General features: G+C 39.0%; 1 protein-coding gene across 1 annotated transcript in view; it reads right to left on the reverse strand.

Annotated features, from left to right (window-relative positions):
- HERC1 (HECT and RLD domain containing E3 ubiquitin protein ligase family member 1) overlaps positions 1-14,018 on the reverse strand; it is a 118,541-nt gene that overhangs the window by 9,415 nt on the left and 95,108 nt on the right. Inside the window, exons 53-69 of the mRNA XM_027704409.1 lie at positions 13,159-13,286; positions 11,887-12,014; positions 11,127-11,327; positions 10,149-10,279; positions 8,956-9,155; positions 8,364-8,478; positions 7,684-7,830; positions 7,079-7,180; positions 5,942-6,115; positions 4,712-5,005; positions 3,954-4,019; positions 3,718-3,843; positions 3,141-3,279; positions 2,501-2,682; positions 1,768-1,923; positions 1,144-1,266; positions 470-572 (exon numbers count right to left, since the gene is read on the reverse strand). Of these exons, the coding sequence (XP_027560210.1) occupies positions 470-572; positions 1,144-1,266; positions 1,768-1,923; positions 2,501-2,682; positions 3,141-3,279; positions 3,718-3,843; positions 3,954-4,019; positions 4,712-5,005; positions 5,942-6,115; positions 7,079-7,180; positions 7,684-7,830; positions 8,364-8,478; positions 8,956-9,155; positions 10,149-10,279; positions 11,127-11,327; positions 11,887-12,014; positions 13,159-13,286 (2,515 nt within the window). The remainder of the gene's footprint in view (positions 1-469; positions 573-1,143; positions 1,267-1,767; positions 1,924-2,500; positions 2,683-3,140; positions 3,280-3,717; positions 3,844-3,953; positions 4,020-4,711; positions 5,006-5,941; positions 6,116-7,078; positions 7,181-7,683; positions 7,831-8,363; positions 8,479-8,955; positions 9,156-10,148; positions 10,280-11,126; positions 11,328-11,886; positions 12,015-13,158; positions 13,287-14,018) is intronic.

The raw sequence follows: 14,018 nt of genomic DNA on the forward strand, positions 1-14,018 counted from the left end.
GACTTCTAGATGTAAATGTATAGTTTTAAAATACAGAAGAATTATCTGACTTGAGAAGTTTACTGTTATTTGCTTGAATTTATTGTTTAATTCTGTGCTCATGGAAATTCTCCTCTCCAGCTGTTTAAACATGTTTTATTAGACTGTGTAAACTTTGAAGTAACCCAATGTCCTTGGATGTGTGGAATTCAATGAAATTTTAGGAAAATCCTCTTCAAAAAGGGAATTACTGAAAAAAACCCCCAAACCTGAAAGGCTGTCCTGAAATGAAATGACACAGAGCTACAAATCTGGATTTTAGGTGTACATTAAAATTACGTTGTTGAAGTTCCAAAATTCAGATTAGGTCAGCACATTTCTAAAAAACATCATTAGGTCAGTCTTAGAAATGTGTCTTAATAGTCTTCCTTTTCACTTGCAATACACACAAGGTTGTAGATGGAAATGTCCAAAGAACAGATTCTCTTACCTTGCCCAAAAGTATATACATGACCATCTTTTGTCAGTGCAACAGAGAACTGAGTTCCACAGGCAACTTTTTTTATTCCAATTCCACAAAGAATATCCACTTTCTAAGGGGGTAAAGTGAAAGGAAAACAAGGTATAGAATTACAAGAGTATATATAAACAGAAAGCAAACATGAATTTAATCTAAAACTCCTGGTTCCAAAAAAAGGAAATTTTTTTTTTAATTCCCCCTGTGCACTGCATACATTGTTGGATTATATTACTTAACACTTGGAAATTAATACAGAAAACAGAAACAGAGTTTTTCTTTAACAGAATTAACATCTTTGAATCATGTACAATGATTCAGAGTATCTCTTTTTTTACTGGGAGTGACATTGGATGAAGTAGATGAGTTGTAAACAACCTTCCCCCCTATTTCCAAAACAAGAAATCTGAGAAACCTCTGATATTTGCTATTTGTATTGCTACTAAGATAAGGTCACTATAATTTATGTGAAATTCTTTAGAGCACCAGGTTCAGCATAATGTGTCACTAGAATTACTTGTGCCAGATTGTGTTACAACAGCGTGGAATTAATAATTTACCTTCTGAAAATTACCTCTGAACACTGTACAACACGTTGAACAATACTGAAAATTTATGCCAAGAATAATTTCCCCATGGATTCTAACCTGTGGTGAGGACTTTGCAGTGGAATTTCCCAGACCAAGTTTCCCATAATCTCCATCTCCAAAAGCCCAGACCATTGAGCCATCTGTTGACACAGCTACAGTGTGATTGAGGCCACAGGCCACCTGAGGGAGAGAAATATGTTGTTACCACCATTTTTGGTAACTTACTACTAACTTAAACACTCCAGCTACCTTTTAGAAGAAAAACAGTGTTTAAAAATTAAGTATCTATGTAAAACCATTAAAAATTCCACTGCTTATTAGAGTGTTTTAAAGACACTTAGAACACAGTAGTATTTTCTTTTGTTCCTCTCAGCACATAGAGCCAAAGGATAGTATTATGCTACACATATTCCCTGTTTAAAAATATAAAGAAGCTCATTGATTCATGCTTAAAACTGCCTCAATCTTGAAATGTTAAGATGTTAAAAAACAAGGGCAGTTTTGCAAAAAGAGGATCAAGAGAGTCAGGAAAGTAATTATTAAAAAAAATTACACATAGTCAAATACTGCCATCATAACCAAAATAAAAGCCAAGGTTAAAAAGCCACAACTCAACACTTAAATACATTACAAACATCAGCTTTAAACACAGATCCATGGCTAGTTTTAGGTAAACCATGCCTGTCCAATCTGGTAACCTTCCAGCGCCGTCACTCGTTCTGGAAGTTTCTTATTGGAAGTGTTGCCAAGTCCTAATCGACCATAATCGCCATTTCCAAATGTAAAGAGTTTGCCATCTGCTGTCACCACAGCTGAGTGTTTGAAGCCACATGACATCTGGAAGCAAAATAAACATCATTTTTACACACATTTTAAATTTGGGCAGAAGATTATATTGGCTATTACATGTATATATGTAATACCTTTTCCTCCTCTAAGCTATATTCACTTTTAAAGACTTAAAATACAAACATTTTAGTATTAATGATTTCTCCAGCAACCCATCTCTTATTCTTTTCAATGGTAATGTTATGGAGGAGGACTAGAGGATATTTGCATGAAGAATTTGCTGTGTGATTATCTTGTATTTTTATAAAGAATCCTCCAGTCAAAGCCAAATATGGCACTGTTAGGCCTTGGTGACCAGATTTGTAGGTCAAAGTCACCTGACAAAGATGAAGGGAAGTTTGTCTGTATTTTGACAATATTTAGATTTTTAGCTTTCTCCAGTACCAACTGCCCATCAACATCCCACACCAACAACAGGCTCTGTGGTATGAACATCCTTCAACTGGACATCACCAGCTTGGTCCAGAAAGCCCAAAGAAGGCAGAAGTTGCCTGATTTCATTCAGAGGACACAGCACCGGGTTACCAGCCCTGCAGTTTGAAGGAGACACAGAATATTTTGGGACCTGCACCACTTCTTCTCCTTGCAGGGCCTCGATCTGCCGAGGCCTGCGCTGCCGGTCGCTGTTCCCGTGGCCCAGTTTGCCGTAGTCTCCGTCTCCCCAGCTGAAGACTTCCCCACTTTCTGTCAGAGCCATGGAATGCCCATCAGACCCACAAGAGGTCACCAGCTGTGTTACAACAAAGCCTGTTAGAGAAAAATGAGAAATCAAAAGATCAAATAACTTGTAATAAACTCTTCACATACAAGTGTGCCTAATGGCAGCCAATTAAGTCTGGGAAAAGAACAAACCACAGTAACAGTTTCCTTGTTATAGCAATTAATTTACTTTTCTTTTGAACAAAACCTTCATTTTCTCATGTACAATTTATACCCCTGTCCTGCCAATAGCTTTGAAATTAAATGTTCCTAACTTGAGCAAAGACTTTTCCCTGAAGACTTCTTAAAATTAAGGAATTTAAACATATGACTACTTAAACATCAAGGAAACTTTATTAGTTAGTTTATTTTTTCAGTGTTTTTTAATTAAAGACTACAATATTTAATGTCTAAATCTGCAAAAAGAGCATCAACACAATTATACTAACTACCAAAATGCTCATTTGAGCTCTCTCAATGATTCCTTTCAAACCCAGCAGTGTTACCTTGCAGTGCTGAAATGACTGTTAAGACGTGAAGATCATCAGAATTTCCTTGCCCCAGTCGCCCATAACTCCCTTCACCACAAGCTAAAACGGTGCCATTAGCTTGAATGACAAAGGTACAATTCTGACCACAAACCACCTGGTTTAGAAAGACAGGAAGGAATTTTAATATATGTCAAATGCAGCAAAGCTGTAATACCTGCATTACAATGCACCATCTCCTTTTAATTGGTGTTCTTTGTAATTATGTCAAGATAATATTATATCAAGTTGATGCTATTTCAGAAAGCAAAACTGCCACATGTTTTATTTTAAAGCTGGGCAAGTATTTTCAAATCATATAAAATAATTCAAATCATGCTCATATAAAGTAATTCTGTGTTGTCATATTTCATTAGCTTCTTGGTATGAATTTGTCAAATAATTAAAGAGTTCCTCTTCAGTAAAAATACATGTTTTAGGGTACTTAGAGTAAATTCAAAGAACAAATTGAGAAGATATTCAGAGAGAGACTTTGACAAGCTGTACAAATAACAGATGGTAAAGCCTTAGATCATGACTGGTTTTGAGGGATCACCTGCTGAGCCTGAGAGAAGGAAGGTGCTGCCACTGGTATCATGACATTCCTCCCAGCCTCTGCCAGCTGTCCATGCCTGCCTGCTCCCCACAGGTACACGTCACACTTCCCTCCCAAGTGCCAATCCTAGGGAAGAGCAGGAGAGAAGGCTTCAGAACAAGAGTACTTGCAACAGCCTACAATGTTTCCAAAGAGTGAAAAATCCTCCAGAACACCCCAAACCAAGTTTCACTAACCTCTGGCCTTGATGTTGCCCAAGACATGATCTGCTCATCCATGCCATTGATCCATTTACTGTTATCCTACACAGCAAAAGCCACAGTTACCACATTCAGCTCAAGAGATGCACATTATTTTATTGTTATGGACACATTTTCCTTTCTAAGAACAATATTCAAATTATTCTAAATGATATAGCAATAAGAATGGATGTGTACACAGCAGCAACGACACTTATCTGTGTCCTGCAATCCAAATGAAAAAAAGCAAACCAAACAAAATTCTCTATGAAGTAATCTCTTTCTGTTTACTGATGCTTAAGGATTTTACAAGTTTCAGTTGGAAACACTGGCTTAAAACGATTCAATTGCAAACACCTTGCTGATAAAAAACTCTTAATCAAAAACTTCCATTCTGGTTTACGTGTCATAAGAAGTCAAAAAGCAAACTGACACTAGCAAAATAATTTGGTGTAGGAATGTGCCAAAGTTACCCTTAAAATAGCATTGCAAAACTCTACATTTCTTGCTTCTACCACCTATGAAAACTACTGTCACAGTATTGGGTTGTTTTAATTTGTTTTTTTAATATGCTCCTGACTTGTGCTCATTACACACACACACAGAGCAATCTTAACAGTATATTGTAACCAGTGAATTAAAAAATAAACTTACAGTTATTGCTGGTGCTTATATTAATAAATGTAAATTTTTACAGTACAGAGATGTGGATTGTATTACACGCTTTGCTGCTGAGAGAAAACATCAAATTTTACCATCAGGAGAGTGAGCTCATCCTCTGGAACAGGCTCCAAGTCTGGGACAGTGAAGGATTCTGGGAACTGTGCTCCCTTGGCCAGGGCTTCTGCAGCTTTGATGGTGGTAGAGAAACACTCGAGCCAGGCCCACTCGGTGGGGTTCCAGGCTGAGGGGTCAGGGAGGCAGCTCTGGTGGTGGGGAGGCACCGGCGGGTTGCACAGGAGCTGGTCCAGGTGAAGGCCCACGGCCAGCGAGGCCAAGCACTGCATGTAGGGGCTGTGCACCAGCTGGTCTCCACACACAACGTGGGGCTACAGGCAGGGCAGAGGGAGGAAACACGTTAGCTGAACATGAGCCAGAGTGTGCCCAGGTGACCAAGAAGGCCAATGGATCCTGGCCTGGCTCAGGAACAGTGTGGCCAACAGGTCCAGGGCAGTGATTCTTGCCCTGTACTCAGTGCTGGTGAGGCCACCCCTGGAATGCTGTGTCCAGCTCTGGGCCCTCAGCTCAGGAAGGACATGGAGGTCCTGGAGCAGGTCCAGAGAAGAGCAACAAGGCTGGGGAAGGGACTGGAGCACAAGTCCTATGAGGAGAGGCTGAGGGAGCTGGGGCTGTTCAGCCTGGAGAAGAGGAGGCTCAGGGGAGACCTCCTCACTCTCTACAACTCCCTGACAGGAGGGGGGAGCCAGGGGGGGGTTGGTCTCTTTTCCCAGGCAACTCTCAGCAAGACAAGAGAGCTCGGTCTTCAGCTGTGCCAGGGGAGGTTTAGGTTAGACATTAGAAAGAATTTCTTTACAGAGAGGGTGCTCAGCCATTGGAATGGGCTGCCCAGGGAAGTGGTGGATTCTCCGTCCCTGGAGGTTTTTAAGAAGAGACTGGATGTGGCATCAGTGCCATGGGCTGGGAACCACGGCGGGGTTGGATCAAGGGTTGGACTTGATGATCTCAGAGGTCCCTTCCAACCCAACTGATTCTGTGATTCTATGATTCAGCTCAGAAATAGGAGTCCTTCAAAGTTAGGCCTGTAGAAAATACTTTCCTCCCTGCTTAAATCAGAGTTTTCCTAATATTTTAAATATTTTTCAAATTAGGTGACCGCTAGCTTTGAGGAGACTGAAGGATATTTGCAAATAGGGTGTAGGAAAGTCTGGTGGGCTCTCTGTGGTGAAAGACTGGAATCAGCTGAGATTCAAACAGTGACCTCGTGCCAGACATGCATCTGAAATGCTGGCATTAGCTCCTCTCACCTTCTCATAGGCATACTGCTCCTGCAGCATGATGGGCAGCCGCTCCAGGAAGGCTCTCATGCAGGGAGCCATGTTCAGCCCCAGCACTCCCTGCTGCTTCAGAGCAGTCCTGCACGTGGCCAGGACGTGGTTGGCAGATATCCACTCGGAGGTACAGTTCACCACCAACACATCCTGTGTAACAGCAGGCACGGGACACACCAGAAATTAAAAAAAATCCCAAAGCAGCTCCACTGATTTATCACCAACCATCTTAATTTCCATAGGGGCCAGAAAACACAAATGTTCAAACATTCCTGTCTCTGTTGGGGAATAATCTGCTATGGAGTAGCCATCTCCATCTGCCACTTCCTCACATTGCCATGGCAACACTGCCATTATCACTCCAAGGAACAATACAAACACGGTGACAAGCAGAGTTCATTTCAGTGAATGCTGTATCCTTAAGATTCAGTTTAGAGGCAACCTTAGTTTAGGATTGGCCCTGTAATGTGACCTTTATTGAGTTCAGAAGAGACTTTCAAAGAACCACAAAACACTTAGAACCACACACAGCATGACTCTGCTAACAGGAGTCATAACTTGTGCCATATTTATTCACAAAAATACCATCTTTTGGAATAATCAGCTGTTTTAAAACTTCTGTTCAGATGCCACAAGTTCCTGACACAGCAAACAGTGAAGTAAATTCTGCTGTTTCTTAAAAACTTCTGAGGTTGCTTTAGATTAATTTAGATCACCAAATTATCTTATTTGCTGGGGAAATGAAACATTTCTTCATGCTGCATAAAGGAATAAAAGAAATAAATCTGTCTGCTGTCTATTTGCATTGTTCATTTACATCTGCTTCCATTAAACAGAGGGGCTGATATAACCCATGTGCAGCATCTTTGTAACTACGAGTTCAGAAGGATTCCACCCTGCCCCACCACATTAAACACAGGATACAAACAAAAAAGCCCAATCTTTTCAGGGTGAGGTGAAAGTTGAAAGCAAAACAACGTCTGGAAAATATGAGAGTGTTAGATAGATATTTCTAGAGAAAAACAAGGGGGGGGTGAGAAAAGAAAGTAAACCCAGACAAATAGCATTTTTAGTAAGAAGTGTGAAAGAATGTTACTTTAAGCACAGTGTCACCTTTGATCTGTTAGAACAGGCAGCTACTCCAACCTCAGGTATCCACACTGCAGTCTGGATTGCTCCAGAGCCTATCACAACACTCTGCAACACTGAGCCATCCTGAGGAGAGAGGGGGCTGCAGTCAGTGTGAGCACACAGATGATTTCTGTTTCAGTGCATGCAATCACACCTCTAAGGGATGATATTCTCCCAAGTTGTTCAACAACTATGCAAAGAGTTAAATACTTACCCTACAAGTAAAAAAATCTAGAATTTTTATCATATTAAGGAGTTAGAAGTGCTTAATAATCCACATTATCTTACCCTTGAAAAAGTCTTGAAATAAGAGAATATTGTTTTCAACCATAAAGAGTGGCTGATTCTGCAAAGCCTAACTAACATGACCAAACCTACAGAATTAACCAATAACAGAATCATAAATATAAGTTACTTCAATGCTAATACAATTTCAATTTATGTTTTATTATTTACAATTTTATAACATTATTTTATACCATGCTTTCTCTAACATTTCTAACTCACGTCTGGGGAGGGGGAAGCTTTGACCATTCCAGATATTCATGCTAAAAACCAGAATCAAGCCACATCAAAGATGATCTTACCCGTAAAGACCAAATGTTCATGAGGCCCCCGAGGCCCCCAGACACCAAGGCCAGTCCATCAGGGCTGAATGCAACAGTCCTGACAGGAGTGATGTGTCCCCTCAGCTGAAACACACACTTGACTTCCACTGCCTTCCTGTATCCATCCTGCAAATAATCACACAGTTATGGAACACTGAGCTGCTCACAGAAAATGGAACAGCATGACAGTGCCTGTCTTCTGCAATAAACACTGATCATCCACAGGCAGGGATAAGCTCCAATAAATAATTTTAAAAAAACCCATTACTATGACAATATTTTATGCATATCTTGTCACATTATCATCTTTCCTCCCTTTACAAATTAAAGGCCACATTACAACTTATGTAGGTGAAATTTATCTTAACTCTTTTTATCTACAGAAAACTTGAAACTCTTACTAAATTTTAGTATAAATTTATCAACTTTTAGAAGGATGAAAACAGATCAAAATATAAACTTTAGCCAAATAAAATTTAAACCTGTGATTTTTCATTTCCTGTCCTAAAAATGCCTAGACACAGACAAATGACATTCCTTTTTTAGCAAGTGCCTTCTCCCAGGAAATACTGAGATTCGAGGAACTTGCTTACATTCTTCTCCCTCAATTTCACAATGAGCAGAGGGAATTCCTTAAACACCAAGATAACTCCTCTTACCTTGACACTTGTTTCTTGCTCCCACCATTCTTCTGAGCAAGTTGAGCTGGACTGCAGTGTGATCACTATGTCCTGGGGAACAGTCCAGACACACACCAAGCCATTGTGGCATCCCCTAAAGCAAGTCAGATGAAATAGTAAAACAAAATAAAGGTATTAATTAACCAAGTATCAGTGGTCTGGTATTAACTTACAATATCAGCAGTCTTACCACCTTCCTATAAAGTTGTATTGTATGAATTAATCGAAAGTAGAAAGGCACATTCCCAATGGATAAATGCATTTTTTCCTATTCCTCACACCCTGTAGCTTTTCCATTTTTACTAACAACATATTATTAGAAAAAATATTTCGATGAAGCAAAAAAATGCAAGTAGGACCAGCACACACAGGTCTCATGACATGGAGAAAACAGTTGGTAACACGACCAGGGCCACCCTTTACATTTGAATTCTGAAGCCTCGTGAACCTCACAGCAACTGGTTTATTGAAGGAATGTGATTTAAAAAAACCCTTTTCTTTGCTCTGGACACTCCAGACTGGTAGAACAGACCTGCAGAAGAACTAGAGAAACAATAAAACTGTGACATACGTGGCTAACAGGAGCTGGGGCTTGGGCCCCTTCCCTGGCAGGGCACACCAGGCAATGCCGTTCACCAGAGTGGGGTGGGACAGGGAGTGCAGGCGCCTCCAACAGCCCCCCATGTACCCCCAGAGCTTCACTGTTTCTTCTTTGGCACATGTCAGGAGAATCTTTCCAGTTGGATCCCATTTCATGCTAACAACCATATCCTATTGGATTGAAAAAAACCCAAAAGTTGGTAAGAAAAGAAAATTTCACTCTTGGAGCTAATGTAATTTTTAATTATTAATACCAAAAATACCTTATTCTCAAAAAAATTGTTAGATACTGAGTTGTAATTATGAAATCATAATATTTTTCAGAACTATCATATTAAAAAGACTAAAGAAGTTTGCTGAAAGAAACTAAAAGGAAAGCAAAGATGTTTTCTTTTCACTGCAAACCTTTCTTGATTTTTTTCCCTGATAAAGTACACAACGTTTCCTTCTTTTTTTTTATACTATGAAACTGTGGTACAAATTACTGGGACGTGGTTTGGAAACATATTAAGGAATGGGCCAGATGCAGCTTTGAGTCTAACTGAGGTAAGGAAGGAGATCAGCCCACAGGAAGAAGGCAAGGACAGACTTATCACCACAGCACCCTCCTTTCTGGGATTACCCTGCTCCAGACACAAAGACCACCTCATGGAAGCACTCAAGAGGCTCCTACTACACCTACATTTGAGGAATTCTCCTCTTAGCCTAACAAATAATTTATGGACTGTTAATGTCTTGTTATTACATCCTGGCCAAGAGAAGGTTCCCAACCTTTGCGACTGCACATTTAGAAAAACACCTTTTGCTTTGCACAAGAAGTTGAACAAAAATATGTGACATGAGCAAAACCAGTATTTATTAGGAGCACTTGTACCAACTAAAAGACCCAGGCTTTTAAATCCAGTCATGCATTGCTGTGTGCTTAACACTCCTGTCACTGTATGTACATCCCTGATAAAAAAACAGGCTATCAAATCTATGTTCACTTTTTTGCCTTTTCTTTTTTTTTTTTACATTTGGTAGACTGTTCCTTTAAAATATATTATGTTTAATATATGTATCATAAATAGGTATGTGTTTTCAAAATAACCTGCACTTGATTTTATAAATAGCTTCAACAGATCTTTACCTAGAGAAATTATGCACTAGTTTTACAGAGATTACCTTATGGGCATCGATTAGAATGACTCCTCCTTTCTCCATTGGTTCCTTCGTTCCTATGAGCAATTTTCCATCAGAATAGCCAACAGCAAATGGTCTGTCCTCACTGAACCAGGCAAGGCATGTGACAGACACTACATGAACAGACAACACAAACATTAATTAAGCTCAATTAACTACATTCCTGCCAAAGAGGGTTTGCAGTGCATTTGTCTGAACTATGAAGTGTTTAACAAACTTCTCCACCATTAAGGTCACTTAACATACTTTGCTTTGAGAATTTTCTCAAATTTGTATGGTAAAAAATGAGTTTCACTGTAATGACAGCTGTTGAGATTACTTTGTATTAGTTTTCTCATTCTTCTTTTTATTAAAATAATTGAGTTTAAATTTCTGGCATGGTGAAAATAATTATACTGGGGGAAAAAAAAGTAGACTGAATCCTATGTATCTGAAATAGGGATGCTACTAAGAAAAGCTCTGGAAAACAACTTGCCTTTCTTAGCAAGTAGATATTCCCTCAATTGATTCTGAAAAAAAAATAAATCTGCAAACTTCCTGAAGAAGCAACATGCAAAATCACACAATACTGCCAAAGATGTGCTACTTGATGTCCCCTGGGAGTGGAACTATGAAGGAAAAGTGGCAATCTCTCAGGAACTCAATGACACTGACTCCACGCTATCTGCAGACAGAGCAGACACTGCAGGGGATCTCTGGGGATTTTCCACAACAACAAGGAACATCAGGGTTTGACTTGGTTGCTACAAACAGTTTGACTCTACTGTGGGGGAGTGAGGGTGCAGATGGAGATCCCACAGACTTTTCTCCTCCCATGAATGACACTTGCAGATGAGGTACCAGAATTCACACCCCACAAATGATAACAAGAAAAAACCAGAGATTTTATACTTGCTTAGTAAAAAGGGAGGGGGGGAAGTTTTCCCAATTGTAATTGCCAATGCTGATGCAGTCCCTTACCATCCTTTCTGTAGCAGTGTTCCAGTTCTAGCCTGTGCATGGCTGAGATATCCACAACTTCAATAAGAGCCAGAGATCCATCCATACGACCAATTAACAGCAATTCTGGAGCATCCCCTGTCCATGCTGCAGCTGGCCCTTCTTCTGGCCAGGCTAGAGCAGACACCCAGTGAGGTTGGAGATCTAATAATCCTTTTCCTCCTAGGAGACCAAAAAGTCTTTTAAAACGACTTCATTTTCATAAAGAAAGCTACAAAAATACTTTCTGTGAGAAAATATCAACAGATCTTATTTAGAGCTAGGACACACTTGAAATTCACCCAAGTTACAAGAATACAAAACAACGGTCCACTAATCTACACAGGCACAAAATCGAGCTAACAAAGCTGAATTATCAGTCAAGTTACATAGTTTTGTTAAGGATGCAACTAAATTCTTCAGAACTCAGTAAATTTATTCCTTTCCTGGGTACTGTCTATTAACACAGGCAGTGTAACTGGGGATTTTCCTAAGTGCAAAGCAGCAGAAGGAAGTTTCCAAGATTACAGATGACAGCGACTAAAAGTCTTCCTCTCAAAGATGTAAGTCACACATCCACTTAGTGCCCTCCTCTAAAGGAACAGGTTCACAAGACATTATGGGAGACTGCAGGCACATAAACTGGAGAGCAGACAGTTAAATACTCGGGTAAACAAACATGCAGTAACTTTCCCTACAAATATGTGCATCATAACGAGTTCAGAGGTAGTTAAGGGCATACCATTGACTTGCCATATGTTCACCATCTTTTCTGTAGCTCCAGCCAGATATTTGCCACTGATGCTCCAACACACAAGAGATAAACTAAGGTCACTGGGTGACCCCAGACTTTCTTCAGAATCACCTTCTCTGTAATAGAAAAAAAAAAACAATTAAAATAGGTATTTTCTTTAAGCAGACAGGAAAACACAGAATTCATGAAATATCTCAGCTAAAACCTGGTGTCCTGCCATCACTGTAGATTTATGTAACATTTTTCTGCTCATGCTTCTACATTCTCTCTAAAACCACTTCAGATTACAGAATGACATACCAGTTATTTCCAAGAAATTTCAAGCTGGGTTTCAATTGGAAAATAATTAAATTACCTACTTATTTCTCAAATTTAACATCTTTAGTGAGTGCAAAAGTTTCTGGACAAGAAATTAAAGAGGAACATCTTGCTCTCAATTCTATTTTAAACTCTTCCTCCCAAAATAATGTTACATTGTCTGCTTTGGCTAACTGTAACAGGACCACTGATATCTTTAGTTGCCCTTAAGATCATAAACAACACTTTTTACTGTTTTAATAACAGAAAAATGAAGGCTATAATATTGTTGTCACTCCATATGCTGCTTTTAAGGCCACATCTAACAAGATGCTTGGCCACAAGCAAACAAGAACTAGAACAATCACAAAGAAATTGTCAGGAAACAGTCTTCTAGTTAACTATTGTTTCTTCATTCTCCTGAGTTCAACTCTCTTATGCTCAACTAAAGAATTAGATTTTAATCTTTCATTCTGCTTTCTTCTTTTTTAAACACATACAAATGATAGAAAAGCACTTCCCAGACACTCTCATGAAGAAGAATTACACTCAGTTCCTGAATCTCACAAGTCACAAGTTCTTTTTTCACACTTAACCCAAATGACCACACTTGCAATGATCATGTTATACTTTAGAGCTGTCAACTGGAACCCACTGAAGGGATATTCACCTTTTTGTTATATGACAGTCCCACACAGTCTTCATTTTACCCATTTCTTTATATCAATTAATTAAGAATGGTTTTAAACAGCTTTCACATGATCTCTTTATACAGACTCTTACCAAGTTGATATTTAAGTTCCGTTTTCAGTTTTAAGCTATTTAATTTATTCTGCAGGCCATAAACACAGCCACAGTCCTGGAGAACACATGCAGGAGATATTGGAGGGTTGGCTCTTCTCATTATCTTGCACAATTTTCAGCTCAAATTAAATACCTGACTGTTGTAAAGAACCAACTTACAGCTTGTTGAGCACACAGGTTTGCTGCAGTGAGTACTGCTTCTTTGTCACATTCCACACTCTTATGGTGCCATCGTTCCCACTGGTCGCCAAAAGTCCCTTTTTATTGCACCAAACACACGTCATGACCTACAAATACCAAAGTAATCATGGCAAAATTGGAACTGGAAACTCAGGCATTTTTGCTTACTAATATTAAGCAAACATTAACCAATGAGACAGAGCACCAGCAGCAGTATTGAAACACACTGTAACAATCAAGATTTATTTTTCTACTTTTACAGTACTATTATATTATATATGTATATAATATAATATATATAATATATATAGTACAATATATAAATATATTGCAATTAAACAGGAGTTACAAGGGTGCCACACTTCATACAGACCCCTGCTCTACAGGCCGCTATTGCACAGAAAACTACGACAGAAAAATGAATGCAAATATAGATCTAGTCTAAGAAAACATTCAGGGTGATTCTGCTGACTTCATGTGTCGTTAAGAACACTCCCATGATGCCTTTAATTGAAGCATCAAAAAAGCTAAGCATTTTTGTGCTTCAGAGATGCAATAACTTACCTCAGGCAATAACCTAATCTCCAAAAAATTACTTCTTGTGGGAAATCATTTCAGTCAGTGTATTTGTAAGATAATACTATTTTATTTTTAATGTATTCTACAAAAGAGTGTTAAAATTGCTGTGTGAGACTGACGCCTGAAGATTTTTAGCTTCTTGTAGATTTTAATATGGCTGTATAATTTTCTTTCACTTTAGACTGTTACTAAAACCCTTTCTCACAGTTTGTGCTACATTCCTGAATTTCTGTTTAACAGTCTTTTCAAGGAAAGAGATT

This window comes from Neopelma chrysocephalum, unplaced genomic scaffold (genome assembly GCF_003984885.1).
Source record: "Neopelma chrysocephalum unplaced genomic scaffold, ASM398488v2 Primary Assembly neopelma1_274, whole genome shotgun sequence".
Classification (NCBI taxonomy): Eukaryota; Metazoa; Chordata; class Aves; order Passeriformes; family Pipridae; genus Neopelma; species Neopelma chrysocephalum.